Raw genomic sequence first — 22,037 nt, 5'->3', positions numbered from 1 at the left:
ACGGCTCAGGAGTTCAAGGCCGGCTTCGGGCTCTGTGCTGACAGCTCAGAGCCTGGAGCCTGCTTTGGATTCTGTGTCTCCCTCTCTCTCTGCCCCTCCCCCTCTTGTGCTCTGTCTCTCTCTGTCTCTCAAAGATGAATAAATGTAAAAAAAAAAAGAATTTTTAAGTTTATTTATTTTTGAGAGAGAGTGTGCGCACAAGCAGGGGAGGGGCAAAGAGAAGAAGAGACAGAATCCCATGAGGATGGGGGGCGTGAACTCATGAACTGTGAAATCATGACCTGAACTGAGATCAGGAGTCAGATGCTTGCTTAACTGACTGCGCCACCCAGGGGCTCCAGTACATGTATTACTTTTAACCAACACTAGTGAGTTCTTCCTTACACCTCCCTCTTTGATTAGTTTCAACTGGCAAAAATTGAGAAATAACTCTCATTTCTAGATGAATAACTCAGGCTTTCCCCACACTGCAAATAAAGATTATGGATTAACATGTTAAGAAAATATATAAGAACAATAAGAATACCTAAACCAGAGTGGAGCTCAAGAAAAACTGCCAAAGAGAGCTACACACACAGGTGGAAATTTGAAGGATGAGGATGAAATCAGTAGAGGACAAAAGATGGGGATAAAAGGGCTTTTTGGTTGTGTGTTTGCTTTTCAGATGTGATGCTTACAATAAAACCATTACAATATTACACCCTGAATCTCTATAATCCATTTTCACAGCAACCTAAAACTCCTAAAATTTTTCCTATGCCCGTATTTCACTTCAATAGCCAAGCTATTTTACATTGTTAAAACTCTTCCTTACCCCTATTGTGCACAGACACTAATTCCAGAAGGATAGTACAACAATTATTATTTTTTTAAAGTTTTATGTATTTAAGTAAACTCTACACATAACATGGGGCTCAAACTCATGACCCCAAGATCAAGAGTTGCATGCTCCTCCAACTGAGGCAGCCAGGCACCCCAATACAACAATTAAGAAGAATGTTTTTGATAAACATGCAATGGGAAAGTGCTTAAACAGAAAGTAAAAGATTATTATCTATTATGTATGAAAAGCTTCGACAATTCAATAAAGAAGTATAGATTGATATAGCCTTTTAGGATGGCAATTTGGCATCAATCGAAACTTAAAATGCACACTTAAAAATCTTATTTAAGGAAATATTTGTGTATACACACATGTGCACAAAGATATAGTAAGTTCACTAAGGCTCCAGTTTTACTTGCTCAAAATTGAGAATACAGACTGTCCCTGACTTCTCATGGTTCAACTTACAGTTTTTTGACTTTACGATGGTATGAAAGTGAAGTTTCTACATCCAGTAGGAACCATATTTTGAATTTTGCTCTTTTCCTGGGCTGGCAATATGCAGTACCACACTGTCTTATGACACTGGGCAGTAGCTGCAAGCAGCAGCTCCCAGTCAGCCACGTGATCAAGAGGATAAACAACTGAAACACTTAAAACCATTCTATTTTTCACTTTCAGTATACTATTCAATAAAGTGCATAAGATATTCAACACCTTAGTATAAAACAGGCATTGTGTTAGAGGGGTCTGCCCAACTGTAGGCTAACCTAAGTGTTCTGAGCTCATTTAAGGTAGGCTAGACTGAGCTATAATGCTTTGGCGTACAATGTTTTCAACTTTCAGTGGGTTTATTGAGACAAAACCCCATTGTAAGTTGATGAAGATCTGCACAGCAGTCTTCTCTTACCCACGGTTTCTCTTTCCACAGTTTCAGTTGCCAGCAGTCTAACCGCAGTCCTGGATCCTACTACCGAGGTTTGGTCAGAAGGTCAGTAATAGCCTATCACTACATCACAGTGTCTACCTACACCATTCACCTCACTTCATCTCATCATATAGGCATTTTATCATCACATCATCACAAGAAATGTTAGTAGAATCCAATGAGATATTTTGAGATACACCACATTCACATAACTTTTATTATAGCATATTGTAATAACTGTTCTACTGTATTATCAGTTATTGTTGTTAATCTCTTACTGTGCCTAAATGATAAACTAACTTTACCACAGATATGTATACATGGGAAAAAACATAGTATATATAAGGTTCAGCCTATCCCTGGTTTCGGGAATCCACTGGAGGTCTTGGTACGTATCCTCCATGGATAAGGGAGGACCACTGTAACATAAATTACCATGAATAAAGTGCAACCATACAACAGACTACACCATGACTGTTAAAAAGATGAAGTACAGCTATGTGTATTGGGATGGAAAAGATTATATAATGACCAGATCTTTTATTTTAAAAAAATTGGTTAAACCCACAAACATAATGCTTATTCCTAACTTCATAAAGAAAACAAAATTGTTAGCAGGGATACCTGTAGGGAATGGGACTAGAAAGTGAGGAAAGAGTAATGTTCATTTTTTTTTTATTGTAAATAATTGAGTTGTTTTTGAGAGAGAGAAAGAGAGAGAGAAGGAGAGAGGGAGGGAGGGAGGGAGGGAGGGAATGCGAGCGGGGGAGGGGCAGAGAGGGAGACACTGAATCTGAAGCAGGCTCTAGGCACTGCTCAAACTCATGGTCCGAGAGATCATGACCTGAGCCGAAGTCAGACGCTCAACCAACTGAGCCACCCAGGCGCCCAGAGTTGCTGGAACCTTTTATAAAAAGCAAAAACCGCTTCTGGAATTTAAAAATAAGGGAAAAAGCGCTAGTCTGTTATGATGGTTATTTGAGGCTAAAGTGATTTTTGTCCTGTTTCTTAACAATCTTCCCTACTCTCCAAATTTTCTATGAGAAACATGCATACTTTTTAAAATCTGAAAAGCATGTACTTAGAAAACCTATATTTTATATCTGTGGCAAAACTTTTCCCAAAAAATAATTTTAACAGTTATGGTTTCAGAAACTTGGTCCTGAGATTCCAACCTCTTCCAGAAAGCATTCTTAAACTTAAATTTGGGAGCTTGTTACAGAAGAAATTAAATGTAAAGCCTATTTTAGAATGGAATATTAACTAACCTCTATAAAGAACTTAGGTACTACATTCACAAAGTACTTTACCTGCATTATCTCATTTACTTTAAATAGCCCCATGAAATTTGTATTATATGATTATTACTATCAATCCCCATTTTACAGATGAAGAAAACCAAATCTTGAAAAGAGAACATGTGTTACCCAGAGTCAACTAGAAGAGCCAAGATTCAAACCCAGGTCTCCCAGCATCTAACCGTCTGAGATACATGAAATGGTAAGTGCTGATGTATCTCAGAGATAATAATAGGCTAGTACTCTGAATCCTGCAGGAATGTTCGGAATGACTATTCTTAAATAGGTTAGTGATCCTAAAATGAAGAAGCAGTGAAAATTCTGATCACAGAAGAAAACAATCAGTACTTCTTCAAAGCCAAGGGGGCTATTTTTTCTTCTTTCAGTTTCTACCAAGGTACCAGAAGGATACAAGGGACAACCGAGGTTTGTCAGCAACTTAACCAGCCCTCTGACTGGCCTCGAATTAGCTCTCTAACTGGGAGGGCTTTTGAAAACAAACATCAGAATCCCAAAGGCTTAAAGCCTTCAACAAGGTCCAGTTTCGAGTTTTAATCAAAAGAAACATACTTGAATATTAGAATTATCAATATTGACAGAATAAACATAAGGATTTAAAAGTACCTACTTATTTTAGTCTATATGAACAAATTCTCTTTTTAAAAAAAAAAAAACTGAAAGTTTATCCTTAGTTACCTGAACAAGTTCTAAGTTTTTTTCTTTAAAAAAGTATAATAAAAAAGAAATATACACCACTGTTAATCACGTCTACTTGGAAACCTGCCTATCATAAAGATCAGAGAACCATAGGAACCCCAATTCATTTGTTTAGTAGATATACTTCAAGTACAAACTTACCATTACTTTACAATTTTAGGTTTGCAAGGTTAGTAATGAACGTCACAAAGTCGAGAAGAGTAACTCTCCTTTTGAACAATGGTAAACCAGGAATCAAGGCCCTAAGGGAAGAGGAATAAGGAACTCTTCCTTGGTAAAAATTATCTGCTTATAGGGGCACCTGGGTGGCTGAATCAATTGAGCGTTGGACTTTGGCTCAGGTCACGATCTCACAGATCTCACAGATCTCACCGTTCGTGAGTTTGAGCCCCATAGCAGGCTCTGTGCTGACAGCTCAAAACCTGGCGCCTGCTTCTGATTCTGTGTCTCCCTCTCTCTCTGCCCACCCACCCCTCAAAATAAATAAATATTAAAAAAAAAAAAAACCAACTATCTGCTTATAGAAACTGGCAGAAAAGCTGACATTATACACCAAATTATACACTCTATCACTTTTATACCTGCAACAAGACCTCTCAATTAAGTTAAGGACAACTGACATCAAATGATGACAGTATTAAGGCTCAGTACTAACACTTAGGTAAAAATGGAGTATTTAATGAAAACAAAATTCGCTGAATTTACATCAACCACTTTCAACAAAACCTGGAAGTAGGCTTAATACCTACATATATTACAGTTCAAAAACATTTTAAGGTTCATTTTTCCTAATGTACATCAGTGTTCTTGTATAATTAATAGCTAGAAAGATTGAAAAGCCAAGGACGAAAGAATTGCCTTAAATCAATACCCTTAATAGCTTAATAGGAGAACATGAACAAAGCTTTCCACTTATAAGTGTGTATATAATATGTGTATGCGTGTGTGTATACATATACAGACATAAAAAACATTTAGAAGTTAGTATGAGTGTGTTTCACAAATGCCACAGAGTTTCTGGCAGAGTTGACAAGTTGTAACCTGCTTTAAAAATTACTGTTCACTGCCTTCAACCCAATCTAATTTTATTTAATGTTATTTTTTTTGGATAACTCTACAAAACTAAAACCCCCCCAAGCAAATTCTTGTACATTTCAATATCCTGCCTACTTACAAGAGCGGAAGAGTCTAACAGAGCAGGGGAAAAAACGTGACGTGCACAACCTTGATCCAAAACACAGTTCGTCGGCGTCTAATTTTAGGCCTAACCATTTTGATTGTCTTTTACAGAGGTTAAAAAGAAAAAAACAACTATAGATCACTTTTAAAGGAGAAATGAAATAACTATCAATGGAAGTTGTACATGATTTATCAAAGAGGAAACAAATCACGCTCACAACTGCCTAGAGTACTCCAATTAAAATGAAGATACAAGGATACAGCCCCACACCAACCGACAACAGAAATTACTTTTCATACTTTAATTCTGGGATGACTTTAAAGAAATACTCAAAAGGCTGAGTCCACCGAGGATGTTGCAGCAATGTCGTATGTGTCTTGATTTAAAGAAAGCCAAACATGGTGAAAAGCCAACCTTCACCTAAATTACCTAAAGAAGCAAATATTCACCTCCTGGCTGAAGATCAAACAAGAATCACGAGAAGACCCAAAAGTTCGGTTGTTAGGTGAGGCCCTCAAACTCTCGGAAAACTATGTTTCTACCAATAGAAATATGGAAGAGATTTCACACTGTAGCTTAGAAAAGAGTAAAGGGACTAGAGACCATATATGCCTAAGCAATGAAACTATGATGACCAGAGAGGTAGCAAGGAGGAGCTGGGACTCAGGAAAAATCATCGAGGACTAAAACCTGAGTCGTTAGGTCGAACACTAAAGTAAACTGAGAACAGGAGGAAGCTGAAAGGCTAGGGAAGGGAGACCGAGAGTGGGCAGAGCCTGTGGCGCGACACGGCCCTGGGCAGGGTTGGGTCCAGGAAGAGTCAGACTTCGCCAGCCCAGCAAGCTTCCCATTTCGGGCTGAAGCCGAAGAAAACAGCCCTAGGGAGCAGACAATGAGCCACCGCCCCGGGAGCCACGGCTCCAGGCACGCAGGTGGCGGCTACCCCGGCGCTGCTCGGAGCAGGTAGGCTGCCGCGGGCCGCTGGCGCCGGCCAGGCCGCGGAGAAAGGAGGAAGAGAGCGACGGCCCGCGTCCCGGCCCGCCTGCACACTTACCCCAGGCGAGGGAAGGTCCCCGCCCCAGCGAGGCGCCTCGGTCCGAGCTCCCGGCGGGCTCTGGAACCGCCCCGGGCAAGCGCAAGGCGCAGGGGAGGCAGGGAGGGAGGGGGAAGCGGGGCGGGAAGACGAGCCGCGCTGGAGCGCAGCCGCTGCTACCGCAAGGCCGAGCGGCAGCCGAGCCCCGCGGGCGCCGGGAGGGGAGGGTAGGGAGCCTTCGGCAATGGCGACGGCCCGGGCCAGAGGGGAAGCGGAACAACCGCCGCCGCTGCGCGTGGCCACAACCCTGGGGGAGGGCGACGGCGGGGAGTGGGTAGGGGCGGGGCCAGAACTCCGCCCCCTCGCCGGCCCAAGCACCGAGCTCCACGGGGTGGAGACCGGCACCACCTCCCGCTGGGCGGGCTCGCCCAGGGCTGCTGGGAGTCGTAGTTTGGAGACGTGCAGTCTGCTTTTCTCGCCTTTCTCTTTCTTTTTTTGGGGACGGGGTTTAGGGAATATTCTTTAAACTGAGAAGGAGAGCCAGTTCCCCGTTTAACTTAGCATGGTCTCCAGTCAGGTCTGTGCCAACCAAAGATGCTTGACTGACACTGCTGTTACATAAACCTGCTCCAGAACATTTGTTTCTGGGAACTCATCCATTACCCATTTGCGTTTTACTTACAAACTCTTACTATGTCTTGCTGCTAAAATAAGTCCCATCTCCTTGAAATCAAGGCCTTCGTGTTTTATCCACAGTGGAGTTCATCAGTGTATTCAGTAACTCTACAAACATTTGAGCATCTAAAATGTATCAGACATTTAGTTATCAGGGATACAAGGGTGAACATGAGTCACATTGCCTTTGTGCAGCTTACAAATATGCAAGCACAATTATTAAACTAGTGATATCTGGTATGAGGAGACAACTGGGGAGATTACTTTGGATCCGGTGGCCAGAGAAAGCATCTTTAAGGAAGGGGGCATTTAAGCTGAGAACAGGAGAGAGCCATGAGAAGCCCCTAGGAGAAAGCATTATAGGCAGGAGGAAGAAAAGGACTTGCTATGGTCAGTTATGAAGACCTGTGTAGCTTGAGCTTAGAGCAAGAAGAGTAATGTTCTGTGATAAAACAGTAGAGTGGACAAGATTCAGGTCAAGAAGAATCTTGAATGCCATGCTAAAGAATTTGGATTTATTCCAAGAAGCTACTAAAGAGTTTTAAGCAGGGAAGTGATTTTATCTGGCTTACATTTTCAGATCACTAGATTGCTGTGCGGCGAATGGAGTATATGGATGCAAGAATAGAAGGAAATAAACTAGAAAGGCTGTAATCATGACTCATACTAAGGAGAAAGCAGAACTGGAAAAAGGTAGCTAGACTGTGTTTATCTATACATGTAGAATACAAACTGATATAGAGAGAAAGGAATCAAAGACCAATATGGCACACTATTACTAGATAACCTGAAAAACAGTCCCATTATTAAACACACCGAAATGCTGGATAAAATAGAACATCCTTTTGAAGGCATAACTAAGCTTTCAAGAAAGGAGGAGGAATACCTCTGACAGTCTTCAGGACAAGAAAGTAGTCCCAGGCTGGTAGTGCTTGGAGGCCTGGAAGAAACAAATACAAATCCTCACCACACAAGTTCACTCTTAACCCAGGACTTAAAGGATTCCCAAAGATAAACAGGATTTCAAAAGCTAAATATGAGCACCCAAAATATAACTACAATATATATGAGAAAATAAGACACCATAAATGAATCAGCAGAAACTGTGAACAAAATAATGAAGTCTGAACTTTAGAGAGTCGAATTATTGGTTACAGAATAGAAAATGAGTTTATTAAACTGATTAAACAAAATAATACAGGAGCAAGAAACAAGATACTACTTATTTAATGTTTATTTTTCAGAGAGAGCATGCAAGACGGGGAGGGGAACAGAGGATTCAATGTGGGCTCTACGCTGACAGCAGCAAGCCCGATGCTGAGTTTGAACTCACAGACCATGAGATCATGATCTGAGCTGAAGTCAGACACTCAAATGACTGAGCTACTCAGGTGCCCCGAAACAAGATAGTATTTTTTTAAAAGTGACCAGGCAATTTTGAGAAGTAACCAAGTAGAACTTCTAAAAATAAAGAATTTAATAATTGAAATCAAAGCCAATGTTTCGGTTAAATAGCAGATTATATATTGAAGAGAGAATTACCAAACTGGACCATAGATCTAAAGAAATTATGGAGAATAGCCCAGAGACAAGGGAAATATGAAAGAAAGATCAAGAGACATGGGGATGGATTGTGAAGGTCTATCATATGCTTAGCCAGAACTCTGAGAGAAGACAAAAGAGGCAGTATATAATGAGATAATGGCCACGAATTTTCCTGAACTGAATAAAGACAAGATCCTTCAGATTCAGGAAGCAAAGTGAAGCCCAACCAGGGTAAAGAAAAGACATCTTTTCAAACATGTCAATACGAAACTGCAGAATACCAAAAATAAAGCAACTAGAAAGAAAAGACCTACCCTACAAAGAAATAACTATTAAACTTCTGAAGATTTCTCAACTGCAACAATGCGTACCAGTTGACAATGGAAAAATATTTACCAAGATTACCAAAATATTACACCAAGATAAAATAACCAACCTTAGAAGTGTATGTGTAGCAAAATTATTGGTCACATGAGGGTAAAATACAGATATCATCAAACAAAAATGTTGCTGGTATTGTAATAGCATTGTATTGCGACAATGGTACCTATACTTGTGAGCATAGCATAAAATATAGACTTGTGGAATAGCTGTGTTGTATACCTGAAACTAACTGTAACATTGTGTGTGAACTATACTTCAACTAAAAAAAAAAAAAAAAAAAGATGTTGTCAACAACAAGGACCTACTAAAGGAACTCATTAAAAAGATACACTTCAGGAGGAAACGGATTCTAGAAGTAAGGTCTAAGATGCAAATCAGATAGATAGCTAAACCTACTCTAGCACTGGTTAGGATGATCCTGAAGAGCATACTTAATCCACATTATTTCATTCTCTCAACCCTACATTCAACAACCTGCCAAACGAATATTTTGTAAGTTTGGAGGATAATGCAGATAGGTGTTGGTCACCTCACTCTAATTTATCTTATCTTACCAATAAGCACTAATTATAAAAATATAGCTGAGTAGCTTGAAATAGAATATCTTACTAGAATAGTCCTTAAACTCATTAGATTCTGAAATCATTAAGAGCTGCCATAGATCTTTCCAGTTCCCAAGTCATATACCATCTTCCCTGAGATCTAGCTAAATAATGTAAATTCTTGGTAGAGTGGCTTAGATACACACACACACACACACACACACACACACACACACTCAAATAACCTCTGCCCCATCACCACCCTTAGATGAGGTAACCCACGTCTCTGTTATGTTCATCCAAAAGAACATATTACTTTAAGAAAACTAAACCATAAAAGTGGAGCAGATACTGGAACAGAATGACCAATAGGACAGTACCTATTTTCTTAGCTTTAAACAAAAAAGACCATACACTGAATTACAAAACTGATTACAAAAGTAAAGTACTTAGGGGCTCCTGGGTGGCTCTGATGGTTAAGCTTCTGACTCTTGATTTCAGCTCAGGTTATGATCTTGCAGGTCGTGAGATTGAGCCCCCTGTTGGACTCTGCACTGACAGCACACAGCCTGCTTGCAATTCTCTCTCTCGCTCTCTCTGCTCCTCTTACACTCTCACTCACTCTCTCAAAAATAAAAACAAACAAACAAACAAACAAATAAATAAAATAAAGTGCTTAGGGGTACCTAGCTGGCTCAGTAGACAGAGCATGTGACTCTTGACCTCAGTTCAAGCCCCACCTTGGGAATAGAGCTTAATTTAAAAAAATTTTTTTAATTACAAAAAATAAAGTGCTTATTCATTTTTTAAGCATCCAAAGAAGATAATATAAAGAGTTCAAAACCAGAAATGTTCCACTGTATCAAAAGTAATGTCATTAGCAACCACTTATTAGGCAAGAAGAGTCATATGAGAGTACTCTTCACTTACTTTCACATTTTTATTACACTTCTTTTTTTTATTACACTTTTTATTACGTATAAATACGTAAGTGGCTGAATCATGTTCCAAACCACCATCTCAAATATTAACTTGAAAACTTGTTTAAATACTGATGAAACTTGGTGCTAATACGCAAAAGAAAATAAAGATATATGTACACTCTGCCCTCTACTCCACATATACTCTTAAGAGGTACCATGTTCCCCTCTCCATATTTCAAAATGTTGTCTGTTGATGTTACTGAATTTTGACTGACATATAATTTTACTTCAATGCCACTATATAAATCCCAGTATGAAAGAAATGCTTGTAAAAAGCATGGCATTCTTTCTTATAAGAAAACATTAAACAAGTATAAAATTAGACCAGGTTGAAATTTTATCGATCTCTAATATTTCTGTTTTATGGCACTTGGTTGCTTTTTTCAATATTTAGGTTCTTAAACACACCTTTGAAGAGAACTATTTTGACTAGTCAAGTCATACATGTCAAAATACAAAAGATTTATTCCTATAAAAACACCAGAATGTTTTAGGAAATTAAGCAGTGATATATATAAATGTTTATCATTCCATTACTCTATATAAAACAAACATTGCTAACATACCCTGGCTTATTGGCTTCTGTTTCGGAATATGCTTGTCCTAAATGCACTGCCCTAAATAAACAGAAGAACATGCTTGCCCTTTTATTTTTTAACTAGCTTATGGCACTTACTTTATTTTCTACTTTTTTTCCCAAGAAAAACAGTACATCAAGAGCTTTTGTTTAAAAAAAATCACTGAAGATGCAAAAAATATTTTTTGTACATGTACAACTTAATAAAATATACTCTTTAAAATGACAATCTGAATTGTCTTCTTGACAAATTCAGTACTAAATGTTAGTACGTAGTTTCATTAAGCCCTTTGTAAATTCATATACTCAGAAGAGTATAATAAAATATAAAAGAAGTGTGGAAATGCTTTAAGGAATAATCAATTTTGATATTAGTAATTTCTTAGCTCTCCTACTTTATTTTCTTTAAACTCTGGATAAGTAACTTTAATATTCTCATAAAATTGACGTTTAAATAAACTGATTCATCCAAAATATTTTATTCTTATTTATAATGATTTTCTCAATTTTTAGCTGAAATTTAAATGTTTCTATTCACAATGAGAATAATTTGTCTCTAATACATAAAGTACCCATTTTTGTAAAAGAAATGAAGATAAAATCACTTCTCACAAAATAAATATTAATTTAACGAAACTAAGTTTCCTCTATTGGCACTAGCTTGAAGATTATCAAAGGTCTATACAACAGAGCACTAAATTTTGGAATTAGTTGAAAATGATCCAAAATTTCCTCTAGTAGACATAATTTTAGTCATAAATGAAGACAAAAATAATGACGTAATTCTAGAAGAACACTTCTAGTCACAAGTAAATAGGTCTTATTTAGGTTTATGGAAAGCACTTAACTCAGTAAAACTTATAGGGAGAAATGGCCATATTTGAAAACAGCCACAAGGATCAAAGTAGAACACAGGATGGTAATGAGCAGAGTCACAGAACATACTAAAGAGGTATGTATAGTCAGTCCCACTGGAACCTGTAGAGTCACATTCTTATATACCTATAGAGAAAGAGAGAGAGAGGAAGAAAGAGAGAGAAGTTAGAGATATTTAAAATGCACACTTTAAGGTGAAACCACAATTTCTTTCATTTTTTAATTTGTTTCTTTTAAATATCTTCCAGCCAGTGCTACACTACATGTAACATTACTATTTGAGTGATTCTTTTGGATTCAACATTTTATTTAATATAACAGAATCAGACTCAATCCCCACTATAATCCTTAAATTCTCCTTAGTTTTGACTTTTTCTGCTTTCTGCAGATGCTATCTCCCATCATCACCTCTGTAATCAATATAAACATTTACTTCCTCTTACTATGTTTCCTATTAGAATACAGAATTCTCTCACAGTTAAAGCCCTAAAGAAAAAACATTAAAACAATAAAGCTAAGTATCCATTTACTCCTGTTTTGTTGTTTCTTCCTCCAAAATAGCTTTTAAAAGTCTGTTATTCACAAATTACACAATTGAATGGGTCTTTTATTGGTACAACATCAAATCTGTTGTCCTACTAACCCGTAATACAAAAGTTCTATGTTCAACTTAGTTTCTATTTTCTATTTGGTTTTGAAGATAAAGAGGTTCAATTAGAAACTCTAGTAAATTTTATAGGTTAAAATAGTTTTTAAAAATATTAAAATTTAGGTAACTTGGGAATATTTTTATTTTTGATTTCTTTTTTATAAATATCTGGATTATAATTTCACATAAAAAAAAAAGTTACCAGCATAATCTGTAACAAAGCCACCCTACCAAAAAAATGGTGTCTTAAACCAACAAGCCTTAGTGTATAGATCACCACTGTAGTAATGGTCACCTATTTTTCTGGTATATATAAACAAGCAATACTAACACACACACACGCACACACACACACACAAATTCAAAGGGCTTAATTATGACCTCTTATTTCAAGTTACATGGTCTAAAAGAACTGAATTCAAAATGTTTTAATAAGGTAATTACTTATTTTGTAGCAATGCACACTACCAATATTTTTTTTAAGTTTGAACTGCATTTTATTTATTTTTTTAAATTTACATCCAAATTAGTTAGCATATAGTGCAACAATGATTTCAGGAGTAGATTCCTTAATGCCCCTTACCCATTTAACCCATCCCCCCTCCCACAACCCCTCCAGTAATCCTCTGTTTGTTCTCCATATTTATGAGTCTCTTATGTTTTGTCCCCCTCCCTGTTTTTATATTATTTTTGTTACCCTTCCCTTATGTTCATCTGTTTTGTGTCTTAAAGTCTTCACATGAGTGAAGTCATAGGATTTTTGTCTTTCTCTGACTAATTTCACTTAGCATAATACCCTCCAGTTCCATCCACGTAGTTGTAAATGGCAAGATTTCATTCTTTTTGATTGCCAAGTATATATATACCTCCATTGTATATATATATATATATATATATATATATATATATATATATATACCACATCTTCTTTATCCATTCATCCATCAATGGACATTTGGGCTCTTTCCATACTTTGGCTATTGTTGATAGTGCTGCTATAAATTATTGGGGTGCATGTGTCCCTTCAAAACAGCACACCTGAATCCCTTGGATAAATGCCTAGTAGTGTAATTGCTGGGTCGTAGGGTAGTTCTGTTTTTAGTTTTTTGAGGAACCTCCATAGTGTTTTCCAGAGTGGCTGCACCAGCTTGCATTCCCAACACACTACCAATATTTTAATTTTTTTAATGTTTATTTTATTTTTGAGAGAGAGAAAGGCAGAGCATGAGCAAGCGAGGGGCAGAAAGGGAGGGAGACAGAGGATCCAAAGCAAGCTACAGACTTTGAGCTGTCAACACAGAGCCCAATGAGGACTCGAACTTATGAACTGTGAGATTATGACCTGAGCCGAAGCCGGCGCTCAACTGACTGAGCCACCCAGGCGCCCCTTAAATTAATAAATCATAAATAAACACTGATTATACTCTTAATTCACATTTAAAAAATCAAATGTAATGCTCCAGATATATTTTAGAGTTTGAAAAAAAATTTGGGTTCCATATGGTAATGGAAATCTACTCAAAAGCAACTCTACATTGCAAAAGATATTGGCACAGTCATACATCTTACCAACTGTCAGTTCTAAGAGAGTTCTCCACAACAAAATAGCAGTGCTTTGCAGTAAGCCTGCACTCTAAGTAGTTATTTTCTCAGCTAGCTGGTAGACAGACTTCAAAGCACAACTCCAAGGAAAATACTTCAAATTTAAATATCCACAATTGAACATATGAACAAATCTGCTTTATGTTTATCTGACTCACAGGCTACCTAATATTTTAAATTTACTTTACTTCGGTTGCAAATCCATTTGACTCCTTGTAAAAGTAAATTGTGAGAACGATGGCACAGATTGTGCTACTCAACCAAAGCAAGCAGGCCTTAAAGAGAATTAGAGACAAAGAGAAACACAGTTATTACAACCATCAGTTAAAATGCAGCCCATAAAAGAGGAAGGAAAGGACAGAAAAAAAAAAAAAGAGAAAGAAAAGAGATGGATTATATAAAGCTACTCACTCCGAAGAGAGGAAAGAAGCAGACCATGTTAACTAAAGGTAAATAGAAAACTGTACACTCCTTAGACAAAGCCAAAGTTAATGAAGTATGAATACTTAACCTAATTTATTAGCTGAAAACAAGTTGGGAGGTCAAAACTATAAAAATGGCCAGCAACGACCTAGATTTAGATATACAAATTGCAATACAATGATCTAAAACTTTATCACAGTTGAAATACTACTTTGAGTCTTACTTTCCTTTTTTCACTTGTTCTGTGCAATATAGTGAAATTAACTCATTTTGTTGTTTAAAAATTAATAAATCTTATAATTTTGGGTCTCTCGCCATCTCTCTCAAAATAAACATTAAAAAAGGGCGGGGCAACTGGGTGGCTCAGTCAGTTAAGCATCCAACTCCTGATTTGGCTCAGGTCATGACCTCACGGTTCGTGAGTTCGAGCCCCACATTGGGTTCTGTGCTGACAGAGCACAGAGCCTGCTTAGGATTCTGTCTCTCTCTCTCTCTCTCTCTGCCCTTCCCCCACTTGATGTCTCTCTCTCTCTCTCTCTCTCTCTCTCTCTCTCTCTTCCCCCTCTTCCCCCCTTTCTCTCCAAATAAATAAACATTAAAAAAAAAGCATACTAGTTATACTTAAACTCTGGAGCAATGAAGCATGGAACTAACGTTAATATCTGGCCCCCAAATTAAATGATTCTGGCCCTAATGAGGAACCACTGTTGCCACTAGTAGCAAAGAAACATTGAGAACAACCAAACACAGCTTTCTATGGTAGAATATAGAATGCTAATCCTTTAAATGTGGCAGAAACATTATGAGTTTTAAATGAGGCAGCATGATCTAAAAACAATATAAACTATTAACTCACTGGTTTATATTTCATATTGTTCCATTGGCAGATATCCTTACTCTTCAAAGCACAAGGAGCGGCCACTTCTGACTGAGCCCAGCATTTCAAAATTGGAAACTCTGAGAAGAAATGGTAGAACATTATATCAGAAAACCTGCATCTGGACTAGATAGAGATGAGGCCAGTCTTTCATGTCGAGATATCAGTATTCAAACTTTTAATACACAATGTACATGACCTGAATCCATCTATCACATGCTGTTTTATTTTAGCAGCCTGCTCTACATGGATGCTAAGGAATTACAAAATTACTAAGACTGTGCAGAAGTTAAGCATGACTTCTTAACAAATCCCATTACAGTAGGTACCACATTTTAAAAATTTAATGTAGGGGCACCTGGGTGGCTCAGTTGGTTGAGCGTTCAACTCTTGATTTGGCTCTGGTCATGATCCCAGGGTCATGGGATCGAAGCCCACAACGGGCTCTGTGCTGAGCATGGAACCTGCTTGGAATTCTCTCTTTCTCCCTCTGCCCCTCTCCTCCATTCAATCTAAAATAAAATTTATAAATAAATAAATATTAAAAATTTTTTGAAGTATAACATATATTCAGAAAAATGAATAGATCCTAAGCATATAACCAAAAAAATTTCCATGAGTAAACAAGCCCATATAAAAGAGCATTCAGACTAAAAACAAACAAACAAACAAAAACAATGAACAATACCAGAATCCTAGATGCTCTCTCAAGAGAGGGCACTTTTTCGGGGCACCTGGGTAGCTCAGTTGGTTGAGCGTCTGACTTCAGCTCAGGTCATGATCTCACAGTTCATGAGTTTGAGCCCCACATTGGGCTCTCTGCTGTCAGCATGCAGCCCACTTTGGATCCTCTGTCCATGCTCTCTCTGCCTCTTCCCCATACATGTGCTCTTGCCCACTCTCATACTCTCTCTCAAAAATAAATAAATATTTTTTAAAAAGGGCACTTTTGGGGCGCCTGGGTGGCGCAGTCGGTTAAGCGTCCGACTTCAGCCAGGTCACGATCTCGCGGTCCGTGAGTTCGAGCCCCGCGTCAGGCTCTGGGTTGATGGCTCAGAGCCTGGAGCCTGTTTCAGATTCTGTGTCTCCCTCTCTCTCTGCCCCTCCCCCGTTCATGCTCTGTCTCTCTCTGTCCCCCAAAAAATAAATAAACGTTGAAAAAAAAATTTTAAAAAGGGCACTTTTTCAAACTTTAGAGTAATTAAAAGAAAGCAAGCTAGGCTGGATGAACAAATTTAGCAGAATTGAACACTTTATTATTTTTTCATCATGAAAAATATGATGGCAGCAGAGTAGGATTAAAAACTTTCAATCTCCCAGTCTTTAGTGCTACTAATTTGTGAATATTCCAATCAACCCAAATTTGGAGACACAAAGAGCCAAAATCTGAAAGGAGCTTCTTAAAGTCTTGATTCTAGGAAGACTGCAAATGGGGAAAGCATAGTTTTTAATTTACACAAATCACACATAAAAACAGAAAGAACTGGTGCGCCTGCGTGGTTCAGTCGGTTGAGCAGCTGACTTCAACTCAGCTCATGATCTCACAGTTCATGAGTTTGAGCCCCGCACTGGGCTCTATGCTAACAGCTCAGAGCGTGGAGCCTGCTTTGGATTCTGTGTATCCCTCTCTCTCTGCCCCTCTCCTGGTTGTGCTCTGTCTCTCAAAAATAAAATAAACTTAAAAAAATTTTTTTAACGTAAAACAGAAAGAAAAATTATTCCCCAAACCAAAAAGTCATGGCCAACATTTATAAAAAAACTAGGTGATAAAGTATCCCCACCAAATACACAAATCCATGCAAGTGGATACAAAACACCAATAGCTGCAAGTCCTGCAAATCAGCATGAAGAAACAGAAAGCAGCAAAGGGACAGAGGATCAATGGCCGAAAAAAGAAATACACTAGACATTATATGCCTAATCATACAAGAACACACCACCACCTATACTCTTGTCAAATCAATCAAAGCTGAATCTGATCATACATCTGGAGCCAGTGGCCAACTTCCAGGAAATAAAGGCTAGATGAACAGCATGAATGTAATGTGTAATCACCAAAACCCCAACTATGAGAAATTCAGGTTTCTCAACAGGTGAATTTTTATTTTAACTTTTATTTTTATTTATTTATTTATTTATTTATTTATTTATTTATTTATTTATTTATTTATTTTTATTGTTTTAAGTAGGCTCCATGCCCAACATGGGACTTGAACTCACAACCTTGAGATCAGGAGTCTCATGCTCAACTGACTGGGCCAGCCAGGTGCTCCTCAAAAGGGGAATTTTCAAAAAAAGAAAGGGAAAGAGGAGGAATCTGTAAATTAAGAGATTTAACGGTAATACATTTATTTAAATGGAAAAGATGAAGCTTTATTCTCTAAGAATGCCCACTTGGGTGAAAAAAAAGTATAAAGAAACATAAGGAAGTGATTAAAAGTCAGGATAGTAGGTTAGTTTTAGAGGAAAGGAGGAAGCAATGATTGAGACAGGACACACGGAGCTGCTGCTAGGGTGACTGGTGAAGTTCTATTTCTTGACCTGGGAGGTAATTACAAGGGTATTTGCCTTATAATAATTTACTATTTATTTGTGAAGTTTTTCTATATCTACGGTTTATTTTACAATCAAAAAATTAAAAAGAAAAAAGAAACATGCTTTTGTCATCCTTGCCCTTGACTTCAGACTTGCCACCACATCTTTACTTTTATTTTCAACCTTCAGAAAAGACTTGCAACCCTCACCTTGGTCACAATACATTAGTAAATCAGGGTTATTGACCACAATAACGGTTTCTCCATCTTTACTATGTGGCCGATGATAGCGGTAGTGCACAGGCAAAAAAGCTTGGAAACAATCGATGCACTGTGAATCTTGTCTGGCATAAATTAGAACTTCAGATTCCTTGGACAAATAATTGGGAGCTTCTATATTAAAATTTTCTGAAACCATCACTGCCTGTCAAAAAAACAGCAAATATTAATCCAGAAGAAGAAATGAATGAGGAAGATCAATAAATAAAACCAGAAGATTGCTATACAGATGAACAGAAATGTCTAATCCCCCCCTTATAAACAATTTCCATTCCATGCCATCCACAAAACACAAGATGTGCTCTAAAAGTTTGTTTACTAAAAGTAAACTGAGGAAATTATACTCTAGGGTGTGAACTTTCCCCACAATAAAAATTATTTATTTGTAGTTTCTTTATCAACCTTGCTTGGGTGACAAAACAGGTACCAAAAAAAGAGAAATTCTGGGAATATGGCATTTAATAAATATGAAAACTATGACAAAAACAGTTAACCCAGTATTGGGTTGAAATGATTGCTATCATTCTGGTAATTTCCTGTTCTTCAGAGAAGTTAAGATGGCAGTGAGTAAGACAGAGTACTGTGGTCAGGAAGTCAAAGCAAAGGTCAGCACTCTTTCCATATTTGGTATAAAAAGTTAATAGAAAAATAGTAAATGCTTCTTTAAAAAAATATGGTAAAAAACAATTTAAAATAGATCTTCCACACCAAAAGTAAAAATGCATATGTTGCAGAAATTAGTCCTGAATTATAATGTTTGTGTGTGTATATATTAAATATCCATCCACACACATTTATGTATAAACACATATATACACATGCACATATATGTACACATATATAGGCACTCTATACATAATCTGTGAGTGTGTGTGTATGTGTGTGTACAGACCTACACACATACAACTTGTCTCTAGATTCTCTATGTGAATGAAGCCCAGATACATCTCAGAGAAAAAACCAGAATTAACTTCTTCCCATCATGGCAAACATCCTAATTCTCCTGTTTGATGGAAGCACCAAGTACTTTATTTTTTCACATGTTTTTCCTTCTCTGATTATCACAGGAATAAGAAAAAACAACTCACTGGCAAAAGCCAGGGAGTTATATAATCTTATGAGTCATAATGAACTTTAAAGGTGATCAAATTAAACCACTGTCCCAATGAGAGCATTGTTCAAGGATCCAGTCACTGCTTGAATACTCTCAATGACTAAAAGGAAGCTTATTGCTTTAAGTCATCTCATTTTATCTACTGTTAAAAGGTTATTCTTTTCTTTTCTTTTTTTTTTTTAGGTTATTCCTTTTTTATACGTAGAAATTTGATGCTCTGGTATATAACATTCACAACTGTCCTTGCTTACAATACCTACAATAAAACTGTTCCCTATTTCACTAAGGGTCCCTCAAACATTTCCACTAAATTTTCTCCTCCTCAGAGAAACATTCATAGCTTTCTTGGTTTCTCATGATATGGTTTCCGAATCATTCATCATATTAGTTACCTTTAGAAACACTCAGGGTATATAGTAGCAATATTACTTTCAGTCAAAAATTGTAAGATTATTTAGCAGCCTTATTTCAGTGAGATATATATCCATATATAGAAGATATATGTACTTTTTAAAAAAATTAAGACTATTTTTCAGAGCAGTTTCAGGTTTACAGGAAAACAGAGCAGAAAATACAGCATCTCTATGTATCACCCCCACCCTACAGTTTTCTCTACTATTAACATTAGTATGGTACATTTGTTACAATTGATAAGCCGGTTTTGACAAATTAAAGTCCATCATTTAAGTTAGGGTTCAATCTTTATGTTGTAGATTCTATGTGTTTTGACAGATGTAAAAGGACATAAATTCCCATTACAGCATCCTACAAAGTAGTTTCGCTGACCCTGTGTTCCACCTATTCGTCCCTATATCTTTCATTTGAAAATTTTGCAAAAACATTCAAGAAACTATTTTTTCAAATAATTGACTTATTACTAACTAAATGAAGGGCCTAGATTTATCTCTATTAAATTTTATCTTCCTGGCTACAGTCTATTTTTTCCAGGATGTTGAGATTTAATTGAAATTCAACCTGTCAACCAACATTTATGTAACATTTATGAATTTGGTAACTATGTCTTCTGTATTTTCACTTAAGGATAAAAACATTGACCAGGAGGATCAAGAGCAAAGTCCTAAGGAATCTTACTAGAGACCTCCTGCTAGAAATTTATTAATGAACTCTCCTTGGATACAACTAAATGTAAATTAAAAAAACAGCCCAAAATTTTCTATCTTATCTTATGAACATCTTATTTTCTATCTATCTTTAAAAAAATTTTTTTTAAATGTATTTATTTATTTTTGAGAGAGAGACAGAGCAAATGAGGGAGGGATAGAGAGAGAGAGGGAGACACAGAATCTGAAGCAGGCTCCAGGCTCTGAGTTGTCAGCACGAAGCCTGACGTGGGGCTTGAACTCACGAGCTGTGAGATCATGACTTGAGCCAAAGTCATATGCTTAACCGATGAGCCACCCAGGCACCCCTTCTATCTATCTTATGTATGTATGACATGATAATAATAAACATATCTTTCTTTGAGTAGCTACTATATTGACAGGTATTTCATTAAGTGGTTTATATACATTATCTCCTTTAATTTTCACAAGAACCCTATCTGGCAGGAACTATTAGCCTTATTATATAAATGAGCAAACAAAGTATCTGAGTGAATAAACAATATAAAGAATAAGTAGAGGAACCAAGACTCAAAGCCAGGTCACACAGACTCCCTTATTCAATTAGGTTAAACTAAACAAAAAAACTAATATTTAATACAGCCATTCTTTAGAGATACTGTGGGTTTGGTTCTTGATCATCACAATAAAGCAAATCAAATGAATCCTTTGGCTTCCCAATGCAAATAAAAGTTATGCTTATACTACACTGTAATCTATTAAGTGTGCAATAGCATTATGCCTTAAAAAAAAAACCCAATGTACATGCCTTAAAGATATTTTATTGCTAAAAAATGCTAACCAGCATCTACACTTTCAGCAAGTTATAATCACTGATCACAGATCACCATAACAAATATAATAATAAAAAAGTTAAAAATATTATTACCAAAATGTGATACTGAGACATGAAGTGAGCAAATGCTGTTAGAAAAATGATGTTGAGGGGTGCCTGGGTGGCTCAGTCGGTTAGGCGTCCGACTTTGGCCCAGATCATGATCTCGCGGTCTGTGAGTTCAAGCCCCGCGTTGGGCTCTGTGCCGACTGCTCAGAGCCTGGAGCCTGTTTCAGATTCTGTGTCTCCCTCTCTCTCTGACCCTCCCCCTTTCATGCTCTCTCTCCGTCTCAAAAATAAATAAATGTTAAAAAAAAAAAGAAAAATGATGTTGATAGGCTTGAACAGAGTTGCCACAAACCTTCAATTTGTAACAAAATACAGTATCTGTGAAGTACAATAAAGTGAAGCACAGTAAAATGAGATATGCCTGTAGCTGAAAATTAAGCATAATAAGTAAAACTGATATAAAGTATATTCCTGATTGTGATACTTAGAATTTATGATGGCACAATGATCTTCAACTTCTCTAAATATTGTTTACTTATTATTTTTCCCATAGAAATAAATATATGGTAAGTTCTCCGAATTGAGAATTTTTAAAACGTGCATTGAAACTGGGATATAATGAAAATGAGGCAGGAAGAAATAACAATTTGGCCTTCAGAGAGAGCTCTGTTGGTTGAAGAGTTATTTGGTAACGGTTCAAAAACTTTTACGCTAGGCATTGAAACTCAAAAGTTAGCCTTTTAAGGGTTTCTTGGAAAATAATGAAAATATTCTAGAATAGTTGTGATGGTTGTACAATTTTATGAATATACTAAAAACTACTAACTTGTATATTTCAAAAGGGTGAATTTTGTGATTTGAATTGTATCTCAATTCTTAGAATGAGAATCTTTTTTTTTTTTTTTTACATGAACTTCAACAAAGACCTAAATCCATTTTAAACCAAGATCAATTAAGAATCAACACAAGCTAACCCATAAACAACAACTTGAGGTCTTAGAGGTGATTTAGGAGTTTGGGCTAGGAGTTTCTT

General features: G+C 37.0%; 2 protein-coding genes across 2 annotated transcripts in view; both read right to left on the bottom strand.

Moving 5' to 3' along the window:
* Nucleotides 1-6,303, bottom strand: part of PAK2 (p21 (RAC1) activated kinase 2) — a 95,727-nt gene extending 89,424 nt beyond the window's left edge. The window contains exon 1 of the mRNA XM_043594482.1: nt 6,001-6,303. The gene's annotated coding sequence lies outside the window, so the exon portion shown is untranslated. The remainder of the gene's footprint in view (nt 1-6,000) is intronic.
* A 4,246-nt stretch (nt 6,304-10,549) lies between these two features.
* PIGX (phosphatidylinositol glycan anchor biosynthesis class X) overlaps nt 10,550-22,037 on the bottom strand; it is a 35,593-nt gene continuing 24,105 nt past the window's right edge. The window contains exons 6-8 of the mRNA XM_043593292.1: nt 17,857-18,070; nt 15,092-15,192; nt 10,550-11,687 (exon numbers count right to left, since the gene is read on the bottom strand). Of these exons, the coding sequence (XP_043449227.1) occupies nt 11,544-11,687; nt 15,092-15,192; nt 17,857-18,070 (459 nt within the window). The 3' untranslated portion in view covers nt 10,550-11,543. The remainder of the gene's footprint in view (nt 11,688-15,091; nt 15,193-17,856; nt 18,071-22,037) is intronic.

The sequence above is a fragment of the Prionailurus bengalensis genome, chromosome C2 (genome assembly GCF_016509475.1).
Source record: "Prionailurus bengalensis isolate Pbe53 chromosome C2, Fcat_Pben_1.1_paternal_pri, whole genome shotgun sequence".
NCBI lineage: Eukaryota > Metazoa > Chordata > Mammalia > Carnivora > Felidae > Prionailurus > Prionailurus bengalensis.
Note: the sequence above shows the minus strand (reverse complement) of the source record. Positions and strands in the feature narration are given on the sequence as shown.